Source organism: Trachymyrmex cornetzi, unplaced genomic scaffold (assembly GCF_001594075.2).
Source record: "Trachymyrmex cornetzi isolate Tcor2-1 unplaced genomic scaffold, Tcor1.1 scaffold147, whole genome shotgun sequence".
NCBI lineage: Eukaryota > Metazoa > Arthropoda > Insecta > Hymenoptera > Formicidae > Trachymyrmex > Trachymyrmex cornetzi.
Genome location: NW_017296059.1, coordinates 1,996,938 through 2,023,257, shown reverse-complemented (window position 1 = coordinate 2,023,257; position 26,320 = coordinate 1,996,938). Strand labels below are relative to the sequence as shown.

The following is a 26,320-nucleotide window of genomic DNA, read 5'->3' as shown; positions in this document are numbered from 1 at the left end:
GAAAAAAACGGGGACAAAACAAATGAAGGCAAAACTCGATGAGGTAAAACTGCGGGTAAGAATATTTATTCCGCTGCGTGAACCGGACATTTCGCGCGAGCTGGAATCGTGCACAGAACCGAATCGTGCAGGTAGACAAGCATCATCCGGGCGAACGGTGACGATTCATTCGCGAATCGGTTTGCAGTTGGTGCCATTTCGTCTGGAAATTGAAAGAGGGAGGGAATTGCAAACAAATATTTGAACGCGCCTTTGAAACCACGCGCTGACCAATTTCGCTTTGTTTCCGGACGCGAAATAATGCACGCATGATTATACTGATATAAGAGCTTGTTTGTTTAATGTTTCTTTTATAATTTAGTGTTGTTGATTACGAATAGGCGAGGATCTCTCGTGCTCTTGGTACTTTCAATAATATATTATCGTTAAATATTTTCTAGAGCTTGTTTATGCAATGGAAAAAAAATTTGTCGAGAATCACCGATAGAAATCTGATTGTGAATCGATTTGACGAATCGTTCTTAATCATTTAAACATTCTTGCTTTCTCGTTTAAATGCTTAATACTATCGCTGGTATACTATTCACAATCGGTTATTTCGTCTCTCGCTTTATTTGATATTTCGTGAAATTTCGTTACATCGTGTTACTGATACCACATAAAGGATCCGATCGAGTGGAACATAAATTCAAAATCGGTGGGACATGATTATTATGTTAGCATTGCGGCATGCGTTACATAGCGTGCTATGATATAACATCATTATATCATATTATAGAGACGGCATTTCGCGTTTTGCGATGATCGAATGAAAATCGAATCTCCGTCAATTAACGTCGTCATGCGTATTTTGGGAATTTGAGACTTTGTCCAACATTGGAAATAATTCGATACCAGAGCGGGCTTCGTTGCATCGACGAAAATACGATGAAAATTCAAGCGGAAAAATACGACAAAATTTTCTTGCTCTTTCGTCAATTTTTTGCTATTTACATTCGATTAGATATAAATTTTCTAAAAAATATTATACCTTTTAAATTCTGTACAGAAAGGATGGTTTTTAAAAAATATATCTATAAAAATTTAGCTAAATACATAGTAAAAAACATTTTATGATTATGTAAAAACGGTCCATTTTCGCGATCTTGTTGAATTTTTAACATATTCGATCATTAATGTGATTATACTATTTAAAGACTTTGTGTTAAATTGGTATTCAACATTTCTTAATGTCAAAATGACACAATTTATGAGAATGTGAACAAGTAACGTAATCCTTTTCAAAATATAAATTCTAAGACGAATGAATAAAATACGAATTAATTTAACATACTATAAATATTAATTATTTTGAAAAAAAAACCGTTACCACAGTTTGCTTACAAATTGTGTATCAGTATTACCTTTTTTTGTAGTAATTTTTTACATAATATCTGTATCGTTTGGGACATATATTAAATTTAACACAAATTTTCCAATAGTATACAGATCTAAAAATAATTTTGTTTGGACTATCAAAATAATTATTAAAACGTTCAAACTGATTATTAATATATCACAACTTTTTGCAGCACTGCTCGTTATACTTGAGATTTCTACGTAATTATTTTAATGGTCAACTAAAAATTATTTTCAGATCAATATTTAGCTAAATTTTTAGATTCTTCGATAAAATCATTCTTTCCATATGATTCTATTATTTGCATTATTTTCTGTGATTGTTATACCTTGCTTATCGTTCATTTTCGAGTTGTCGTCATATCCCTTCTTTCAGGAAATCATAAAATTTGAATTGACATAAAATGTCAATCTTGTTTTCTCAATTTATAAAAATCGCACTTTTTGAATCGTCCGTCTCAAAATTTTCCATTAAGAATAGCCTTGTATCGACATGCAAGATATCTCTTCGATTCACGATGGGTGCAAGTCAAAAGTTGAAAAAAGGATTTGGCCGTTACTTATGCATAACTCGAACGGATGGCGAAACTTTGCGACGAGATGTATATAGGATACGCGATATAAGACGCACGTGCCCATAACGGAGAGTGCTGTCGCGAGAATGTTAGAGATGGAACTTATCGCTCCTGTCTTGCATCCGTGAGAGGGGTGGGTGGGCTTCGTGTATATTATACTCGGTGACGCGGATATATTCTGCGCTCGTCCCGGAACGAGGCACGCGCTCGTATCATCCGGTTCTCGACACAGCTACGTATATTTAACGTCTAATACGACGGCGTCGTGTTACGCGAGAATTCACGCGGTATCAGGATGCCGAGAGAGGGAGAGAGAGAAAGAAAGAGAGAGTCCTCTCTGTACACGAATCCCATAGGACGGTGGCCGTAGCATATCCTGGAGGTGGCCGTCGAAATAGGAAATTCCATTTGCGCCGCGAGAGTTTCCGAGATGGAAATAGTTCATGTTCGTTGACAACGTGTTATTTATCGCGGATTATTCGTTGAGAAATATGAATGTCCGACTGTGAAAAGAGTGGATAAAGATACTGATATTAAAGAATTAAAGACATGATTTTTTAAAGAACCTATGAAATATATAATAAAAGACGTGAACCGCCAACTTTTTTTTATCTGAGCGAAAATGATACTTTCTCACTCAATCGCTCTAGAATCTGATTCTAATTTCTAAATTAAACTTTTATAACCTCACAGTTTATCCTTACAAAAATTTAGCACTGGAAGGTGGTGATTAATTATACTTACTTTAAGTATTAAAACCACTATTCAGTTATTTTGATATAAAATAAATAATTAATCCAGTGTAATCATGTGATTTTTTGAAATGATTACCTAAGGGGGTTTTTATATCCCAATTAGAATCACTATTTTTAACAACATATTATACATTATTGATTGTTTTCTAATTTACTAATATTTAAGAAAATTATAAATACGGATTTAACCCAAATCTTCTGAAAAAAATGAGTGAAAATCAAGTAAATATTAAACAGAACAAGCATATTAAGTAGTTTATATTATGACTAAAAAATTTCTAAGAAATAAAGACTTTAATTAATTCAATGTTTTTTTACTGTAGATTTTCGATGGAATTGCGTATTAAAAAATTCATAAAGAATAGTTATTAAAAAAGAAAGAATATATATTAAACGTCATTTATAAAAAATAATATTTAATCACAATTGACATTTTTTCGCCACTGAGTATAAAAATACCCCAGTGATTATTTCCAGATTAATCGCTATCCGTCAATATTAAATTGGCTAGTATATGAAATTGAATTTCTGGGATTCCGAATCTTTTTTAATTACACCGAGGGATTTTTTTCATTTGCCATCGCGCGCAATAATAATATTCGCAAAATCGAAAGCCGCGGGATTCGATAATTATATTTGAAAGCACCCCGGCTTCTCTCAGGCGCTTAAAACTGAAGACACCGAGATAATCGCACGAATGCGCATTGCTCGCCGCGCGTTTACATCGCGATATCTACTGTCTCCCACGAAGACGTATCGCTTCCCGATTCTACAGCGACGCCTCGCTGCTGCAGGCGCCCGATGCGCCTCGGCACGTACCAGTTTCCGCGGAGAAATAGATACGGAGCTCGTTACTCATCTAAAACAAGCGCAGCGAGACGTACGCGCGCGAACCTCTTGCCTCGTGGTCGCTGCCGCGTATCCGCCTTTTCACGGTATTGTTCGCCCAGTTTCCTTCAGTTTTATCCACGGTGATTTTATCCAAGGTGAAGGATGTTCCGATAATGTTTGCAGAGAATTGTAACTGCGAGCATCGAGACCGACGTCTCGATGCTCGCAGTTACAATTCTCTGCAAACATTATCGAAACATCCTTCACCTTTTCCAGTTCAAACTAATTTCAACAAATAGACATTCTGTATTTTGTTATCCTGTTAAGTCTTAGACTCGTAAATCTTTTTTGTCCTGTGATAATCGATTTTTCAATAGAGGGAAATATTTCCCATGAAGGATTGTTATTTATTGTTACATTTATTTTAAGTCCAATTGAAGTAAATATTTATGCCAATATTTTTCATCTGTAAAATATTTTCAAAGATATTTTTATTCTGCAAATATTTACTTAACAAGATTAATAAACAACGCAAGATTGATAAATACTTGAGGTTTAGAAAATTGGTTTAACACATCTTAAGTTTATTACTGTGAAGTTTAAAGATCTTTTACACGCGTAAATTTGTGCTGTTGAAAAAGATTTATTCGAAACAAGCGAGAATCCACATTAAACCAAATCGCGAAATTTTCAGTGCACTTGATTCGTATTCTCTGGTGCCTCTGGGATGGACGAGGGAGGGAGAAAAATGCTCCGTTATCTGGACCTCGTGATTTAAAGCGTGCAAATATTTTGCATCGCAATCGCACCGATGCTTCCTCTTGCGCAATGTAAATCCACGACGCGACGGGGAGAAGTGCAAAGCGGATATCGCGCTATCGTCCTCGAATGTTAGAGAAACAACAATGAATTGCTCCTCGAACCGTATGTGTGGGAAAGTGCAGTTAGGAAGATTAAAAATGGAAGGTTAAAAAATTACACGGGAGAGTTTTCCGGATGTACAGATAATAAAAAAAAAACCAAAGCAATAACGATTGCTCAAATATCGAAATATCGGTAATTTACGAACGATTGAAAGTTAAAGAGTTTCCAATAATTCAAATAAGTAATAAAATTATGTTTTTAATTAATTTTAAATACGTTTCATGAAAATATACATTTTAATATACATTTATTAATGAAATATTTAATATTGTGTGTGTGCGAATTATAACATCGTAAAGAAACGTTAGTCTCAATTTTTGCTGAGGAAGAATCGCGTCCAAATTCTTCGCAGAACTGCCAGCCAAAAATGCACTTGCAAGTTTTACGATGTCCTACACGCGACGGGATTCAAACAAAAAGATGAAGAGCAAAACGGAGAATCGCAAGAAAGTGATGATAAAGACGGATGAAGAGAAAGGGCGTGGATAGACGGGGAACGGAGAACGATAAAGCACTAGGAAGCACCGATGGAATTGTTCTATAGAGGAGAGAGAGAGAGAGAGAGAGAGAGAGAGAGAGAGAGAGAGAGAGAGAACGGGAGAGGAAACAGGAATGAGAGGATAGAGGGAGGACAAGTGTACATCGTAAATTCCCTTTGTCCGACCTTCTCAAGCGGACGACAACCCGCAGCGGGCCGCGGTTGTTTCCTCCTGAGCAACGGCACGATCTTCGTCGAGGCGGAAGTGGCGCTGAATGCCAAGACTAAGACAAATTTGTTTATTTGCGACGGGCAACAATGAGAGCCGTCGGTTCGGTCTTACGGGAATTTAACGTGGAGAGAAAAACGATTGCGGAAACCATCAGATACAAAGTGAACGTCAATGTTTTATTTGTTAATTATCCAATAATCTTGTTATAGATATTTCTGACGCATTAATATTCAAAGAATCGTTCTAAATAATTCGTAATTTGTGTTAAATAATTAAAGGCACTTCGAAATAGAAATGTCTCAAACTCAAGATTTTAAATTAAGCAGGTTGATTCAAATAGATACAAGTTAAGCTCTAATAAAGTTAATTCAGGTTGATGCACACTTGTATTGTTTAGGACTTTAGGAATATTGTAGTAATGTAGTATATAACGCTAGTTAATGTTATTCAAACATAAATTATGTTACACAGAAATTTGGGATTTGTATTGTTTCCACGCGCGTGACGTGGCAGTTCCTTGACTTAGATACCCGATCTCGTTTGCTTATTCAGAAAGAGGAGCTGCATCACAACGTCACCGCCGGCGTGGTGCTCTCGGACCACTCGCTGGTGCTGCAGAGCATAACTCGAGAGTCCGCCGGAGGGTACACCTGCATGGCCACAAATGTTGAGGGCCGCGCCAAGTCCAACGTAGTCAATCTCGAGGTTATGTGTAAGTATATTTTACGCGCTCTTACCCGACGACGATGAGAGAGAGAGAGAGAGAGAGAGAGAGAGAGAGAGAGAGAGAGAGAGTGAGAAAACGCGGAAACCCTCATGAAAGTGCCGATTAATGTCTCGTGGCACAGCATATTCCACGATGTAGAACGCTGCTAGTAGAACCAACGATTTTACGCCACCAGTTTCTCATCGTTATTCCGCGACCGGTTCAAAGTTTTTTAAGCTTCAAAATAAAAAAATTTGGAAATCGAGACTCTTAAGATTAGAAGTACAGAATATTTAGGAAAGATTTAAAACAAAAATAGTGCATGGTTCGACAAGTTCTTATACTTTTTAATCTTAGATAAGTTTAGGCTTTTAAATTTTTTATTTTAAAGGACTTGTCGAACTATTCACTATTTTCGAACCATTCGCTACTTTCAGAGAACTTCGAACCGATCATCATTTTCATTCTTAAATCTTCCCTAAATATTCTACATCTCTAATATTAAATTTTGGTTTTCAAATTTTTTATTTTAAATTTTAAAAAACTTTCATTCTGATTCAAAGTTTTTAAAATTCAAAATAAAAAATTTGAAAGCCAAAATTTAATATTAGAGATGTAGAATATTTAGGGAAGATTTAAGAATGAAAATGATGATCGGTTCGAAGTTCTCTGAAATTTAAAATGAAAAATACAACAGCCTAGATTTAGGATTAAAGGTATAGAATATCGAGAGAGGTTTCGGAACAAAAATTGTGAGAAATAAAGTTGAGATACGCAGCGAAACGCGATCGATGTGATTTAGCGCTGACTTCCCCGCGGCTCTTACCTTGCGGCTGACCATGAGCGACCGCTACCACTTCACTGACATCGCCGATATTTCACGAAATATCCGCGATGTTGCGTAAATCCCGGCTCTCCGATTTTGCAGTATCGGAAAGTATAAATAAAACGGCCGATTTTATGTCGTCGGTGGAACCGACCTGCGGAGGGCGACAGTTATCGATCTCTCATCCGTGGATTGAGCTCCTCGCAGCCATATATAATATATAACATTTATGCAAAGAAATTGCATGAAGCCGATCCAACTTGAGCTCTAGATTTACCAGAGTAGCGCAAAAGTTCGCTATGTTTAGCCTAATAACATATCACATTAAGGGGATGAAGCAACAGTCAAATATAATGAAAAAGTAAATTTTTTTTCCAAATAAAACATTACACGTACATTTCTCGCTCTGCTGTATCCTATATATATCGCATGAATGCTAGGTTGTATGCAGTCAGATCTTACTTTTTCATTTACTTCTTTTGCAAGCTTCAAGATCATAATTTGTAGGTCTCGTTACATTCTTATACATTATCAAACAGTATGAGGAAACTTTTTGTTTGGATAATATACTTGTAATTACTTGTATCATGTGAAGAAATAACATGGTAACAAAAACCTGTAATTTACAATGTTTTTGATTTTTTGTAAGTTTGTAATTTCCCACAGCTATTTGCATTTTTTCTTTTATTCCGGGGAAGAATTTTTTATTCTGTACAAAAATAAGGAAAACGAAGAAAATGGAAAAGCCTGAAATGCCTGTTTCATCGGTATTACAGATGACGCTAGCATCCCTTTAAAGAATTACTCGACATTATTGGATGATAGACCAGTTAGATCAAAAACGGCGGTCAAATTAGCCAATAACAAAATGTAATTGAAAAGCAACCAATTAAAGGAAGACCGCAGTTTTCAGCATTCGTTTAGATAAAAGGTTTGAGCTACTCTGGTAAATACAGAATCTAGATCGGATGCATGTTTCACTACCGATGTGCACGCGATGACGTTGGAATATTTTTTGGAAACCTAGCACACAGCCGCTCGAAATGCAGCTTGTGTAGTTTCATGATGGTAAATGTTGCCGCAAGTCATAACTTCTTACTAACTCACCTGGCGAACGTCAATTTAAAAGCTTGGCGAAAAAGTTGGAAATTTAAAATATACCGTGCATCATTTATCTTACCGATACATATATGAATATATAGTTTATATATAATATATATTTTCATTTCGAAACACCAATGGAGATATATGCGTATATATGTTCGTCGGTTCAGTGACTATATCTTTCGCACATATACGATATAATTATTAATTAAATCGTCTAATAAATGGTGGGTCCACTATGTGGTAACTTATCTCGCATATATTTTGGTTAACCGAACGCGCATAGCTCGTATTATTCCACATATGCTAAATTCGATACGTAACAAACAAATGCTATCCTAGAATACATATCTAATGAATATTTAACTTCATGTTACTATACAATATATATATTAATATAATATTCTATTATCGAAGTAATGAAAAATACTTTCTATTAAGAAACTTAACTCTGATCTTTTTCTTAATTTAATGGTGTTTTTAATTTTCCATATACTAAAATTAATATCTCATATATTAAAATAATATTACCAAAATAAATAAATTAAAAATTTGATGCGAAAATTCGCGAAATATATATATATATATATATATTCTTTATTATTTTTAATTCTCACAACATTACGTGCATTCATTATCTTTCTGAAGCACGCCTCGATTTAACTGTATTTTACTCCCAATTTGATATTTATTTCGTTACTTATCTTGTTATATATTTTACACTTTTCTCTTTTTATCATTTGCTACATGTGCCTCGATCATATTGTCCCCGCGGATCCCTGCCTGGAATACGTAGTAAGGTGCCAAAATCCATACGTTATGCCGCAGTCGCGCCCGTGTGCAAGTACGTGCTGAACAAGGGCGGAGGCTGGAGACACCAGAACGCCACCCCGCCGCCGTTCAACGTACCCGAGGAGGTGCATGGCGCCCTCAAGCACGAGACCATAAGTTTAGTTTGCGAGGTCGAGGCCAGCCCCACCAACGTGACCTTCCATTGGACCTTCAACAACAGCGGCGACCTCAGCGACGTTCCGTCCACCAACTATAGCAACGAGGGCACAACCAGCAGGCTTAATTACACCCCGGTAACCGATACGGATTACGGGGCTCTGGGCTGCTGGGCCAGCAATTCCGTCGGTCACTCCAAGCAACCCTGCCTCTATCAAGTCATTGCTGCAGGTTCGTGTGAGTTTAGCCCGCCACCCCTTTTTTGTCTTAATTGATAACCCCAAAGAAACGTCCATAGCATCCATTATGCCGTAGAGCGCATATTAAATTGTAACACAATTGACTGATTAGTTTGCAGATTACATAATGTCACATCTCTTATATATCTTTTAAACCCGCGTTTCGATAAATATTCTGTTAATAATTTGATTAGAATGAGTGATACTCAATGATATACGTTGTTGGTAAATAAAAATCATATTTATTTTCCCTTTTCGCTAAATTCAATTGCTATGTTAGAACTGATTTGGTTCAATTTATATCTATTTGTATATCTCAAAAGACTATTAAACAGAGATATATATAAAAAAATAACGAAGCAGATTTACAGAATTTATAAACTATTAATGCACAACAAATATTCAACTTGCAACAGGGAAGTTTGTTTCTACTGAAAAATTGTGTATTGGTTTAAACACCTTCTGGTGACGATTGTACAGCTGTGTGCTTTACAATGTAAAAATATTGTTCTTTTAACAAACATGTTTCTTGAATTATATTAAATCTAAAAAATGCAAAATTCAAGCTATAGAAGATTAAAGAACCTTTTCATTTCGAAACATTCAAGTTCTCAATTAGGTACATTCGTCATATTTTTGTAAATTAGAAAATAAGTGAAATAGAGAAATTCCCATGTGTTGCGTGCATAAACTTTTCATTCATCAGTTTGAAACGTCATTTTTTTGTAGAGAATAATAATTTTTAATTATCCCCATATCCACGAAAGTTTAATAATGCAGCTCGTCTATTTTTTATGTTTCTGTGTCGCGAAAGAGCTGTTTAAAGCTAAAGCAACGTGTGTTTAACGTATTTAACTATTTATGAAACAGACACGCAGACTCCCCAGGGCGCGACAATATCATCTATTCGAGATACATGTATTTCGCCTGATTGCTATTTATTATCAATTGTTATATCGTTCCGTATTCACTGTACCGCATTATTAGTATGCGTACAAATGTTAATCCATAATTAGCGGGGACGTAACTATTATTGCATCCGAATAATTTAACAGTTTATAGCGCCATAATTAAAGCCATCTTTTAATTAATTTTGCAATTAAGTAACATAATACCCGCAGAACAATATTATAAGCCTGCCACAATAACTTATGTACCGCACAGGGATAATATTTGTAAATCATTCTTTCCAGCTTTTCGAAATTTAATATTATTGAAACATACAGATTTCGCCAAAGTTTATTGCAACGATTTAAACGTGAAACTTTCAGATAACTCGAGATCAACTTTTCTCCACAAAAAGCTCTCTACCGAATGTCATATTTTTCTTAATCCGTATTATTATAAGACCTTATGAGACACGGGACTGTGTGTGTGTGTGTGTGTATGTGTGTGATCCCAATGAATGGATTAAAACTATAATCCCAAACATATGCTTTTCTATTCGCGCCACGATTTGCACGAAGACCACAGAGTCCAGAGATCGTATAAAACGGGGAACAGTCGCGAGAATTAAGAAGAGAAGAAAAGAGTAAAAAAGGAAGGAGGAAGAATGCGACGTTGCACAGCGAGAGACGCTGAAATTCGCTCGCGTCGCGTCGGTCGCGTGCTTTTTTGCGGGAATTTAATGAAAACCGTAATTGAATATGTTCATTACGAGGTATAACGCCTGTCGCGCCGTCGACCGTCGTGCCGGTTCCTGGATCCTCGCGCAGACCGAGAAAGTCCTGTCCGTTTTGTGGTCGGTGGTCGCGTCGCGTCGTCGGACAAGCAACCAGATCGATTTGGTCCACAGGATGCAGCATCGCCACCCGGGAGCATCGCGGACTATACTTATTCCGCTTTGGCTCGAGGCCTGTGGTAATTGGACGCGTAATTTATTTCACGCGTCGGCTCGATGTGCTCCTTACGTAATTACCGGATGGCAGTTTTCTTGCTTATAGCATCCCACGTCATGGTGCTCGACTCTCACGTACGATACTGGTTGACAATTTCGTGATATATACGGTATATACATATATATATAATATCTTATACGCAACAAATATTAGTCGATATAGATAAAGGAAGATCAAGAGAGAATACCATTTTGTTTTATTAAAATAACTCATCGTTAGTAAATATTCATATGACATAACTTTTGGTACAAATCTTTTAACCACACAGAGTAATATCAAGTATACTATAGATAGAAATTCCGAATATACAGAACGAACGTAATTTACAAAAACTAAAGAGAGAAAAAAGATTGCGGTTATGAAACAGAAAGGGGGATATGGAATACCACGAGCTAATATATAGTAAAACTTTACACGTCGGATACACACGCGCGCGCGCACGCACACACATACACACATACACACACACACAAAACGTACATACATTTTGTTATCAAATTTAGTTCAATTATATTATATGGAAACCACATTCAAGGCATCCAAACTGAAATTACAAAATTGATACCAACATGCTTCTCAAAATTACGTAAAAAATATACACCTGTAAAACTGTCTACTACATACAAAATTGAAATCTAACTTTTACAACAACGCAGATCAAACACTAGATCAGTAGCTATATTATAACGTCTAAGTGAATCGTGAAGAAGTTTGATAGTTGTCCCCAAAGTACAATGCAAATTATATAAAATATCGTGGTTTTACAATTCTTCATAATGGCATTCTGCATTTTATTAATTTCATTCGTTTCTTTAAACAACTCCTTTACGACACATAGGATGTAAAAAAAACCAATTTGCATTATTTAAATTTCGGATAATAATTAAAATTTATTATTCTCTGCAAAAAAATGAGTTTCAAACCAATGAATGAAAAGTTTAATATGCACAAAGCGCGTGAAAATTTCTCTATTTTCAAATTTATAAAAATGTGACAAATATAATAAGAAATTTGAATGTCCCAGAATGAAAAGATCCTTTAATCCCCTATATATAAATTTTACATTTTCATGTTTAGTACAAAAGTTTCTAATTTTGATGGAAATAATCGATATTATTGAAAATGACGAAAATGTATTGAAAATGTAATTTTCGTTTTTTCTGATTGTTCTTTTCTTCACATATTCAGAATTACAAACTTTTCACGGATAATTTTGTTTTGTTTAGTTTATAATTGAATGAATCTGTCTTATTTTAGCAGATGATTACTGTCAATAGAAATGGAAAATTACATTGAAATTATTTTCTGTATTTTTCACGAAGTTTTTATTGATATTAGAGAAACAATAATTCACGAACATTTCTCATTAAATGCGAGCAGCAATGTAATTTTCAGTATTCGAATATTCGAGAAGACTGATAATGCGAGATGGTAAACACAAGTATCATTATTTCTCAATACATCTTCCCTTGTAAGCCAGTCTCCAACAGATCGTAAACAAGGAGCACACAGAAGCCAAGGTATCGCATTGTAACGTGTAATCTCTGCGTTAAGACAACCGCGAAGGAGCAGAATGATAAGGTCGACCTCAATTCATCGCGAATGCTCTCGACCACAACAGTTATAAATTTATTATAAACACGAGACGTTCCAGAACCATCGGTTCTTTTACGTTTTATTATTAGAGTGGAAGAATTTTGAACAGACCAAAAAATTGGGAAACATAAATAACAGTAATGTGTTTCCGAAACATTTTAAATATGAACAGAACATAAAATTTGGTTTAATGAACTATGGCACAGTGTTAAACAATTGCCAGAATATACGAAGCCTTAATATTTTTCCAGGCAACGACTTTTAATAAAGTCACGCGTGTTAGTCGCGAGCGCTCTTAATTGAGTTAGTTGTACGATATATTCCGTGGTTTTTTAAATAAGAAATATTAAAAGTCCAACTAAGAAAACGCCATACAATATAAATAATAAATAAGCCTTTAATCAACTAAGCTTTAAACTAAATAGATAAAATTATATTTTTTCAAGAGAATATTATTTTATCCAGAATTTAATTTAGATTATAATAATAGAAGAAATTACAATGTTAAAAATTAAATATAAGTCGTATGAAATATTACAATAAAATTTCCATCGAAAAATAATTGCCTACGAATTTACCAAAAAAATATGTGGTTGAATGTAATGAATCAGAATACTATAAAAACTTATATTAAATTTTCTTTAAATTCGACGTAATTTTGTATTAAAGGGAAATGAAAGATAATTATGAATTATCGTCTTCCTCCCTCGAGAACGGAACGGCAGCGTCGAGTTATACGCGATATGAGCACGGATAATAAAGCAGATGACGAAAAACAAACGGTTTAACAAGCGCTTTAATCCGCAGCTGCAGTCTGTGAGCAACGACGGTGCTATTAGCTCCCTTCGTACTATTTTCTTTCGTTCTGCACTTTCCGGAAGATTAGCGATGGCAAAAGCAATTGTGCGATACGCAACGAAAACAAATGCAGCGAAACCATGCAATAATGGCAGCAACATACACGTCGACAGTGCGCACCATGATTCTTCGTGTTGCACTCGCAACAGCCTGACGTCTATCGAATGCGATGCTTTTCAAGAAGAATTCGCGAGAGAAAAATCTGTTATTTTACCTCCAGTTCTATTTTCGAGAAAATGGAAAATCTTGACTGACTTATATATAGTCTTTTTTATATTAAATAAAAATGGCTTTTATATACTCAAATTTCTTTTATTAGTATCGCAAATTTTATTAATTGAAAAGTATAATCGAGAATATGTAGCATACTAAATTTACTTATGTAAATATACTTTCACAGTTATCAATTAATTAAATTGAGTAAATTGAAATCATCTAACACATACGAACACACTATGTGTATTAATATTCTTGTAAAAAGATTGCGGAGTATATAAGTCTTTGAGGACCTTTCTGACAAAGCAACTTATGGAAGATCTTGTAAGAGTGTTTAGGGTTACTGAATTTTGATTCTGGCCTCAACATCCTAAAATTCAAATTTCAAAATATAATTTGATTATCGTGAAACTCGATTTGAATAGGTTCTTGTCATGGCATCGCTAAATTTGGATGTAGCCTGAAATGTCGAATTTCAAAAGGATAGTAACACTAGATCTCAATAAAGGATCTAGTATCATAGAGCTCACAATCAGAGTTTGAAAGTTGGTTGGAAATCAGGTTGGAAATTAGTATTAATTAACTGATGAGTTTTGCGTTAATGAGCTTTAAATAAAACAAAACTATGGATATTTGATGTTACTTTGTAATTAAAAATTCTCTAAAACCGGATTTTATATACATACATATAAAATAAGATTATTTTTTTAATTTTTGTCCGCATATTAGATCTATTTTAATTTTTTGTATTTTTAACCTCATATTCGAATAAAGAATCATTAAATTATTCGGTAGGCTAAGTTTCATAAAAATCGAGCGAACAGTTTACAAAATAAAAGAGGGTGACCCCAAATGGGGTCACCGGTTCATAAAGATTAATATATTATTTTAACGCGTTATTAAAGTGATTTTTTTTGTAAAAAGGGATTTTTTATAAAATTAGATTTTTTAATAAGATGTTTTTGCACTCTTAAAATTAATTGATTGTTGATAAATAATTCTAATATCCTCAAGAAGAAAACCGTAAAAGGATACATTAATAGTGATCGATAGAATCTTTTGGTTATCCGTTTATGTATAAAAATGATTTCGAAATTGGTTAATGCACCACTGGCCTAGTCGATAATACACATAATTTTATTGTCTCGAAAACGGATCAGCGGGCGTTGCGGCGTAATTTTCAGCGAAAAATAAAATAAAATTTGCGCAGCAATTTGTCTCACTTTTTCCTCGTATCGCTAGAATTTCGATAAAATCATTTGACTCAATACTTTTGTAATAAGAAAGGAAAAAACACTGATATAGCCAACATATTAAAATAAAACCTGAACGGAGGTTTGCAGCGAAATCTTATGAAATATATACAATAATGAAATCTGTTGAGAAAAAGAAAGAAATAAATATGTTAAACAAAAGAATTAATTGCATTAAATAATACTTAGGTTACAATAACAATTTGAAATTTCTGCATAAGAATGTCATGTTTTTACTAAATTATTATGGTCGGTTTTGCAAATAGCTTATCAAATAAATATTTTTATTAACTTTTGTGGAACATTCGGAATAACATCGGCAATATTTTTCCAAGAATTAATTGGTTGTCGCTTTGATTTTTTTAAAAATATGATATATGTTACTGATACAAGTTAAAAAAGTCGAAAAAAATTATAGAATATTTTTTGGTGTCACGAAATAAATATAAATCGTTGCATTTTATTACGAAAAATAAGTTTCTGTCAATATTTTTGTGTTTACTACGTTTATAAAAGTATATCAGAATTTAAAGAAAATTTTTAATTTTAAATATTAATAACAGAAAATTTTAAGAAATAATTGATAAAAGTTAAATAATTTCAACTTCGATTTTCTTATTACTCGCATTTCACTGAAGAAATCATCTTTTCATTCCTCTCTTTGATGCGCACTTGCCCAAAGCAGATATCTATAAAAGATAGGATACGCGGTAAAATGCAAGGACGAAAGGCAAGATGAGAAGGATCCTGTTTGAAAAATAGACACGTATTTCCTTTGAAAGCAATCTTGCGATCTCCCTCGCTAATCGAAGATCGCGTTCGTTCTTTCGCTCTCGCGATCTTTAAAGCTGCATTTTCTTCGCAGGCAGACCTTACCCGTTGCAGAACTGCACGACCTACAACATGAATGGTTCCTGGGTGAGGATATCCTGCGTCGAGGGATACGATGGCGGTCTGCCGCAGAAATTCGTCGCCATCGTTGGCAAACGGCGTTTGGAATCATCTCTTCCATTCTGGGAGTTTCAGATGCTCAAGCCGGCGAAGGTCGCCCTTTACGCGGTAAACGCGAAGGGATCGAGCGAGCCATACGCCATAGAGGTTGTCTTGAAAGGAGTAGCCAAATTCACCGGTAAGTTTTCGCCAAATGCAATCAGGACGATCGCCGAAGTAACGATGAGATAACTTTCCTCAAAGCGTTTCACCGCAAAGGGACGTGCCCCGATTTTAGTTTTGCGATTGACGATCCAATTCGAAAATAGATAGACACTTGTCTTAGAATAAGATCTGACATTCCTAATATCAGCAAACTTGAATTTATTTTAATTTCATTACTACTTTACATTCATCCAGAATTATAATTTGGAAAAATAGATCGAATAATTTAAGATTAAAATATATTATTAATTTTAATCGGTATATTCATCACTGTGGCTGATCTATGGGGAAGAAGGACTTCCATGGATTCCCCTTGGAGTGTTCTTTTAAAAATATTTATAGCAAAATATTATATATAGGTATATATTTAATATTTCTGAAATGCTTAATCACAATTTTCTTTTCAATTTTTAATATTATAATTAAAAATATCTTTTAATTTAATAAACTCCTAATAAACATAGATTCTACTATGTTGTAAATAAATATATAGATTCTATTATGTTATTCTTCTTTTATATTAATATAATTTTAAATAAAACATTTTATGAATTATATATTTAAGTAAGTACTTTTTCATTGTATTAATTTAAATAATGATTCAATATTCTATCTTTTCATATTTGACTTAAAAAAAAATTTGCTTGTGACGAGTCGGTAATCTCTTGACAAATTTTAGGATCCGCCAGTAGTATTCCAATAAACCTGGATTTTTTCTTCAAACTATGTCGTGAAAAATTGTTTATAACAAATATTTTTCAGAATCTTAGATAATTTTAAGTTATATACTCCTTGGATTTTAACTTACAAATTGAAAAAATCGGTCTATTGTATTAATTTTAAGCAAATATTATATAAATTGAACACAACCCGTAAATATGAATTAAGGAAATTTCTAAACGAATACCGATTAAGGTTAAACATACATGTTCCATTAAATCATTTTCTTTGCACGACAAAGGGTTAGATTAAGACGTAAATTTTCTTCTATATGCATGATTTTATATAGTACGTAAGGCTGACAAATAAAAAGCCTCATTAATTATATATAGCTAAAAAAACAACTCTAGAGAAAATTTCGAGAAACTCTTCTTAATCCTTTCAATCGGGATTCAAATAATCCTGAGTTCATAGAATCGGTATCCCAAACGCGCCACTGATGGAGCCAAAGCTTTTTTCGTCGTTTCATCGCGCACTCTTTATTCCGTTTTCGAATCCCGGCGAGCTGACGTTCGCGTCAAATCGTAGCTTATCGATCGGCTAGCTGGCCGTTCGGATGTTATTCGAACTTGGGAAAAAATACGATGGTGGTAAAAATAGCGCATATTGCACGGGGAATCCGCACTCCTGCGCTGTATAAACTTCCGCATTGTTAAAAAAAGATGCTCGATAAAAAAGTGTGTACTGTAGAAATTACAGTGATGAAGAGTTCCGCTTTGTTTAACTACAAAAGATTCTGGACGAACGTGGTTTAATAAAAATTCTCGCAAATTCTGAATGTCCGCAGTAGTCCATTTTCTCCTAACGAAAGAAGAAAGTGCAAAAAATGCAATTGTTGTAGAATTGGTTAACACGAATTTACTATACATTCTCACATTTTTAAATATACACAGTGAAAAACATTTTGTATTTATGTTAATACCGGTCCACTCAAGTCCTTATTAAAATTTTACGTTGAATTTTTAATATAGCCGAGTGTTAATTTAATGATGAGATTATGTTATTTAAATATTTTATGTTAAATTGATATTTAACATTTCTTGCGTGAATATCATTTATAAGTGAACAAAAATTACAAAAATAATATATTTTAAAACATAAATTCTAAGACAAATAACATATATGTTAATTTAACATACCATAAATATTAATTTTACTAAAAGAATATGCTGACACAGTTTGCTTACAAATTGTGTCAGTGTTACATTTTTGGGTTAATTTTTTTTACATAATATTTATGTTACTGTCTAGCATATTCACCTGGTGCTAAATTTAACACAAATTTCCCAACTGTGTGCATGCATATTAATAAATAAATACGTGTAATCAATAAATAAATCGCACAAAAATAAAATAAATCAAAATAAAAGGTTCATATATGTATGTATTAAAAATTTAATTAAACGCACCGATAAAAAATTACAGTACAATATTTTCATCTATATATGTTGAAGAACATGTCGTATTGCGCCAAGCTATTCGTATTGAACGAACGGTAATGCGCTGGTAATTAATTTATGTTCGACTCGCTTACGTCTTGTTCCTGTTCGCGTATTTGGAGAACAAGCGCAAGTTTTGCCCTTCAATTTAGATGACCGTGACGTTATCTCGACCGGAAATGCTGGCGGCGACATGCAAATGATCCCTGTTGAACAGTTCGCCGCGCGCGCTAGGTCAACCCTGGACTAGCTCGTTGCCGGTTTCGCTGAAACACGCACGGTCGACCCTCGCGTAAAATTTATGAGCGTCAAAATTTATGAGCCATTATTATGCATTCTGCTCTCCGCCACGTCCGCATCGCGTCCGCTCTCCTCCATTTTCCTGACACCCATTGGAGGCACGATTTTCGCTAATCAGAAACGATCGTCGCTTTCGTTAATCCTTGAAACGTTCGACCGCAGAGATATGATAAGGATAAGCCCGCAAATACAATTTCTGAATTATATACCATCCCTTTTGATATGTAAAATGAATTGGAATCGTCATGGGTTTCCTCATGAAAATTTGAACAGCACCGATCATTGGCCGCAGCGTTAATTTTCAACATTAAATATCGACTATCAATTAAAATACGAATTAGTTTTATTGATATAAACTCTATTTGAAATTAATTGATAAATAAGATTTAAAAAAGAACTTTTAAGAGATAAACTTTTACCAGAAGCTATACTCAAATAATATTTACATTAAGGAAATAATTATCGTTCGAAATATTCTGTACGAATAGGTCGATGCAATACGATATATTTTTATAAAGTGCCTCAGTTTTTTTAAATAATATCGTTAAATATCAAGGCGATCAATAAATACGAATTAGTGTTCTATCGATAGAAATTTCATTTGAAATTAACTGATAAATAAAAGTTAAAAAAGAATTTTTAAGAAATAAACTTTTGTTGATTAATAATAATAATCTTTATTGAAACGCGCAAATTGAAAACTACAGTCAAATGATATTCAAATTAAAGAAGTTAGGTATATATAAGCGATTAAATTCCGAATAAATATCCGTATACTTATCAAGGAATTTTAGTTTCAATTATATTTCAGCGGTATATAAACAGAAGAGAAGATGTTTCATTTAAACACTTGCTTTGTTACTTCCTATTGTCGAGAGGGTCGTCGAAATCAATGGGAAATATCGCGAAATCGAGATGCAGGTCGCATACCGCAGTGTCTCCTTTTAACGCAAAGCAAAGGGACATAGTCCTTCGTTACGGTTAAGAGAAAGGAGGAGCGTGTTTCTGTCGTCGGTACGACGTCCTTTAACGTGTCTCTTCGATGCTTCGTTTGTATTCAATTACACCTCGCAACCAATGGCGGAGAATAGAAGCGCTTTGTGCTTTGTTAATTAGCATTTAACTGAAACTTGATTGTTAATTGGAAACAAATTAGCTGGCCGGTTGTTTGCACCATCGTACCGATGCGACGCGCAACTTTGGTGGATGCCTGTTTACAAGGTGATCGAATTACAGCTGTTGCTACGGCACTCGCAATTTATATCGAGTACTCTAGATAAGTATTCCTCTGATCGACTTACAGTCAAAGTTTTATTAACGAAAGAGTTGAGCTTTTACACTGTGAACGATTGTAAGAAATGAGTTGTAAATTAAGCGTTTTAGCTAATGTTAGAGACAACGTATAACTTTTTATCTAATTCGAGACAGAAACATAATTTGAGATTTAATTAATCGAGACGTCTGGCGATAAAAATTTAAAGATTGCGAGAAAAAATTTTGATTAAAAAATTTATGACTTCGAAGATTATCCCACGTAATCCTTCGACTACGAGCGTGTGATATCTACAATCTTCGGTTAATTTCAAGTGAACTTTATAACAGAATCTTAATATAAGATTGTAGCTGCCGCGAAGTGCGCTAAATTAGGACACTTATAAACTTTCGAAGTACGTTGCGGCAAGAATTCCTGAAATTTTCCCGTTTTTTATCACGTAAGAGGTTTAGATAAAATCTCACAGAAGTGCAGCATCTCCGTAATTACAGAAAGTTTATCTGCCTTCATACGATCTTCATATGATTCGAGTATCCCGAATATCCCTTTACTATTAAATATCAAAGGTGTAATGGCAATCCAATCCCTTGAGTTTAAATAACATTTTGTTGTTTTTAACTTCCATATGTATCAAAATATGAATCAATCCATTTCTGTAATTAATTTTAAAGTAAACAACATTCGTATTAACATGTACGCTTAGTAAATAATAAACTAAATTTAAGTTAAAAATCGTTTAATTAAATTAATGACATATTGAGTAACAGCAGTGCCGACCTAAAGAAATGATTAAAAATAACTCAAATACGATTTGACATTATAAATTTAACATTGTGACATTCGACCCTTTTTAAAATCTAGTCGGTCGAGATACTCCCCAGTTAGATTTTTGTCAGGCGAGTGAGCTTCGGTAAAGGCGATTCGGCCGAAAGAGAGAAACGGTAACTTCAGGGTGCCCGATGTACGTACACACACGATGTACTTACACTGATCCACGACGCGATTTAAGCCGAATGATTAACGATGGCGCGGAAACGACTGCGGGTGTCGGGCGCGTCCTTCCCGTAGAGCCGGAGCTATTCCTAATCCGCTGCTGCAGTTCTCTACCACCCGCCGTTCCTCTCGCCTCTACCGCGTGGAACGAGCGACTCACAAATCAGCCGCAGCGTTAGACCACCGTAATGCAACCTGCCACGAAGTTCGAAACGATCGACTACGGACGCCTTAATTGGAAACAGATTACGTTCATGCCGACGCGTGGAAGTCTACAGAGGGGGATGTTGGACAGGTAAATTGGAACGCCCGGCCGTGTCTGATCCATGGCTGACCGCAGCGAATGCGCGAAATCTTAAGCGGGTGTGCAAATGTAGCGATTTGTCATGGAACACAATAGGAAAATATTTCCTCGTCAAACAGATGGATACAGATGGATTGATTGAAAAGAGGAATGTATATTTATTCATAGAATCAGAAGATAGCTTTGATAAGAATATCGTCGAAAAATAATTATTTTTAAGTTATGTTATTTATTTAGATTAGAATATGAACATTAGTTATTTATTTAGAATATATGATTAAAAATATACATTTCTTTTACTTGAAATAGCAGTAGAAATGATTTATTAGAATAACGAATTATATAATATTAATAAGATAAAATTTGTAATGTTCTGCATTTTCAGAATTAATAGTCAATTAATAGTAACATAATTATACGAAATAAACGATATTTTGTTAAAATATTTAAACATTTAGATACAGATCTGAAAATAATTTTGCTGGATTATCATAATAATTATATAGAAAACACTCGTAATGAGTAATGATGCAACAAATTTTTATATTTTAGCAATCAACTTGAGCGTCCTACATAATTATATTTTAATCAAATTATTTTCAGATTTATATTTATTATAACTAAATTTTTAGTTACGTTAGCAAAACCGTTCCTTTTGCGTATACGTATTTCTCTTTTAAGGAATTATTAGAGGAATTCGACATTGATTAGAAATTAACATTTATTACGATTAAAATAAGCAAAATTGCGATCGATTTTCATATAACGTTTGACATCTCATATCTTCACGTTGCTTTTAATTATTAAATTTTCTTGAATATACAGCTGCAGAATTCATTAAAAAAGAGCCACACAGAATTCTATAAATTACATTATAATTCTGACAATGGGATACTATCTTCTTGGAGGTAAACAATAGTGGTTGCAACGATAATAATAACGTCCGTAAATAACGAATAAACAGAGCGTACATGCATTTTCTCTTGTAATAGCAATATACCAGAGAAATACCGGAGTGATTGTATAAAACGCATTTAAATTTATATAACACACCTTTATATATAGGAAATTGCCAGGAAAAGGTTGTACGTTATTTATAAATAGAGGAACTAGTAGCGATTCCGTTTGTAGGTGAATCAACATCCTCGACCGACATGTCACCGATCTTGATTGGACTTGGTGGCACGGCGACCGGTCTGGGATTAATCGTGACCGGTGTGCTAATGGCACTTTGGAGGAGACACGCGGCCACCCCGGCGAAACCAAAACCGCCGCAGCAGCCCAGCATCGCGACTTTCGCGGGGAAGGGCGAGGAGGAGGACGGCAATCCCGATCTCATACCCACGACGGCCTTGACCAACCATCTCGCTGGTAAGCTTACTTAATAGTATATCTACTAATTTGACAAATTCTATAAAATATAGATAGATTAAAGATAATTAACGGGCATTTCGAAAATGAATTTCATGAATTTATTAAATTATGAATTTCAAGAGAATTTGGATTTCTTTTTGGATTTCTTCTTTGATCTCAGACGTCTTAAAGTGTTGCATTATTTACAGAATGACGAAAAGTTTAGCCACAAAGTGTTTATCAAGTCATTAATAATGTATATTTACAAAAGAAAATAAATTTTGGAATGGCAGTTCTATTCTTACTTTAAATACCAAAAATGATAATTAACACTCAAAATGGCCATCTTTAGCTTTGAGGTGCTTTAGGGACACATCAACGATGGCTGGCTTATCTTTCTACGAATAAATTTATCCAAGCAACCAATAAAGCAGTCTTTACTTTACCACCCGATGAAAATATTTCAGTGCAAAGTCTTTTTGATATTTAATAAGATGTAAATAATTCTAAAATTTGTTTTTTCTCTAATATATTACGTTACTGCGTACATAACAAGCTGACGTTATTCGTCGTCATTTTGACGACGAATAACATCAGCTTGTCATTTTGACGACGAATAACATCAGCTTGTTATCGCAGGGTAATGATGTGATAAACAATACTTTACGGCCAAACCTTTTTGTCGCCCTATAATCTGGACGTAAGAGAAATAGGATAAACAAAAAATTGATTTAAGATTATTAAAAATATTTATACTATTCCGGGATATAAATTCCCATCAATTTTGTTAAATTATCTGTTTTTTACTGTTAGTTCTCGAAACATCGCGAGAAAATGTATTACATATATCAGACGGCGAAAGATCGAATCGCTTAAATCGGACAGAGTTTTACATTTAGTTCTTACAAGCGCACCCCTTTAAGAAAGAAGCAGAAGCATATCGTTCGGGGCATAACCGGCCATCTCATTCGGTGAATTTCTACTTAGACTGATGGAACTGGCACATTTGTACGAGAATTTTAGGAATATCGGATTTTGCCTTAGACGGGATAGCATGCGTTAACGGTACTCTCAAGGAAATTGCACATACAGATACAATATGCGAACGATTCTAGAGCACATCGTATCGACAGATGCATATACACGTGAAGCAGGAAATTTATGCATGCATATATATGCATAAATGCAGGGAACACATATGGTAATCTATGCGATAAAAAAACGTACAAAATTCCAAAAAAGGTAGCAGCAGTAGCAGTGTTTTTCGTTTCTAAATCAGTCTATTTCCTTCGCGGAAATTTAAACCTATATGAGACATTTTGTTACAATTTAATTAATATTGAATAAGACTCAAATATACTTTAAGACTGAGTAACTACACTTAATCCGTAAAATTAATTCGCGAGATATCTTGGAAAATGAATGAATTTCCGTTATACTTATTCGAGCAATTCTTCTCAAGTCTACCTTACGAAATTTAAAATTCAATAATTATGATATATATACACACAACTTCCCACACTTTCCTGATAATACTTCGTTGAAATTAAAACTCGGTAATTATATTCAACGTTTTCTAAAATTCAAAAGTAGTTGAGTAAAAGTAATTTAATATAACACTCGCAGCATCGAACGAAATATTCGCTTAACAGGAAACACAGATTTGAAAGATTAAAATGTGTTTTGTCATTTTTTTTCAAATTAATTATTGCTGATAAATTCAGTTCTCTGGGGCGGTTTCTCGCTTCTTCCCGCAACGTGCGCAGCAGTGTGCTGTATCTAAGGTATCCTCAATCCTCCTTCGCGAGTAGCGAACTTTCGGCTTCAGCAAACAAAACAGTAAGAAACGATCGAGGGAATGCCGTCCACGGAGAAAGGCGCGCGCGCCGTTAAAGTTGCTACCGAGAGAAGTTCAAAATACTTTGCGAAATCCGCGGGCTTACTTCAAACCGATTATACGATTGACGCTAAGTCCGCGTCCTGGGACTTCTTCCAGACAGAAAGCTTCCTCGTTACGGGTCCTTGCCACGAAGACCACGTCAGCTGGAAGGACGCGAGATGTCCCACGACGTCCTAGAAGATTCTGATTATCCGAGAGCATCGCCGAACGTGAGTAATCCGATTTCATCTGAAGCATTGGTTCCCAAACTGCGGACCCCCTCGTCGAAATTGCCCCCTTGATAAAAATGCAAAAGTACGACTCTGAGTATTAAATAAAGATTTTTTGAAGCAAGAAATTAACGCTATGAGTTTATTATACAGATATAGATTAACTAGAATTATCTAGAATTTCTTTTATTATTAAATTTATTTATCGATTTATTTTTTTCAGTGGAAAAATAAAAGAAAATTATGTATTCAGTTCTAAGCATATAATCAAATTTTGTAGTATACAAGAAAAGCGAAGTTTTATTAAAGTAAAAAATTTTGTACTTTTGTATATATCGGTCCTATATATCTAAATGACATTTTCTTGAGAGATGGAATAAGACGTTTAAAATATCTACAAGAGATCTTTAAAATATTCAAGGAGAGGGCAGAATTTGGGAACCTCTGATCTTAGAGTGATCTACGATGAACGCGTATACTTGCATGACTCCCCGATAGCCCCTAACATAGAAAACCACTTTCGAATTCGATCCGGTCTGCTTTACGATTCCGCTTATCGCCGTTTTCTTGCGGGCCAGATTTAGCGAACGAGAACATTTCTGTTGCGTCTGACACACTTATTCCGGATAACGGATGAACGTAATAATCGCGTCAAAATACATATATACATGGAAGTATATCTCGGAAATTCACGCTTGTCAATGTTTTTATTGCGATGCATTATAATATTATAAGTCGCGAAGCGCGCGCTTTTCTCTTAAATTTCATCCTACAATAATTTCATATGTAAAACTCTATATTACGGGAAAATACGAATCTTGTATAGAAATTTCGTGTAATTCACCTTCGAGGAATCTAAATTGCTTTTAGTTTATTTATTTTGAAGCGTATTTTTCTATTTTGACTTCCTGTTATCGGATCAAAAATTCGTAAAATCCATCGCTGGTGATATATAAATATTCTAATATTACAAAAACAATGTAAGAGAGAGAAAGAGATAGAAAGAGAAGGAGGGAGACATCTGTTTAAAAAATTCTACGCTAGCTCGGGCGAATAAGAGAAGTTTTCTGACGGATCGAATTCAATTCCTGATCGTAGCTTCTACATTTTTCTAAATACGCCTCTGTCAAGGCAAGTCTTTCAACTTTAAATCCTAGACAAATATCTTCCAAATTCGATTTAATCTAGCAATGATATTGTATCAAGCGGTGACAGTATCATGGTATATGAAAGCTTCATCGCGTCTTTTCTCAGTGTAATTTCAAATAGAACTTTTACAATAGCTATTTTATCAACAACAAACAGCGAAACAATTAACAAATGAACAATTTCGCTAGAAAGTGTTGTAAAGCAATCGCAAAAATGCAAATTTTATACCATTTTTCCGATATTTTTCGCTCAGCGAGAATCTCACTTTTACGATAATTTTATTTTCTACGGTCAATCAAGTTCCACCCTCGAAGTCATTTACTCTTTTGGATTCCTCACTTTATTTTCGTCTCGGTCTATTCAGACATTCTACAGTCTCCAAAGGCCGCACTCGGAGTCGATCAGCAGGAGCATTCAGGAGAGCTGCATTTAAGGGTCAAACGCCGGTTGGGACATTAAGAGAAGTGGGTGGACGACAGTCTAGACGGATGGACGAAAAGATCCAGACGTCTGCTGCATCGTCTAACTTCCGGGTCGTCGACCATCGTTCAACAGGGTATAGGAGGCCCATGGCTGATGTTGCAGGCTGGGAGCAGGGAGACGAGAAAAGGAGGAGTCACACGCTTGTGCCACGTTTTGCACGCGTTCAAGCGTACCAAAGTCATTTATATAGCCACTTGATTCACAC

At 34.6% G+C, this 26,320-nt stretch overlaps 1 protein-coding gene across 1 annotated transcript in view; it reads left to right on the top strand.

The window, feature by feature from the left end:
- Positions 1-26,320, top strand: part of LOC108757626 (basement membrane-specific heparan sulfate proteoglycan core protein) — a 235,045-nt gene extending 208,725 nt beyond the window's left edge. The window contains exons 9-14 of the mRNA XM_018502094.1: positions 5,746-5,905; positions 8,658-9,008; positions 15,703-15,966; positions 22,153-22,392; positions 24,371-24,483; positions 25,997-26,320. Of these exons, the coding sequence (XP_018357596.1) occupies positions 5,746-5,905; positions 8,658-9,008; positions 15,703-15,966; positions 22,153-22,392; positions 24,371-24,483; positions 25,997-26,065 (1,197 nt within the window). The 3' untranslated portion in view covers positions 26,066-26,320. The remainder of the gene's footprint in view (positions 1-5,745; positions 5,906-8,657; positions 9,009-15,702; positions 15,967-22,152; positions 22,393-24,370; positions 24,484-25,996) is intronic.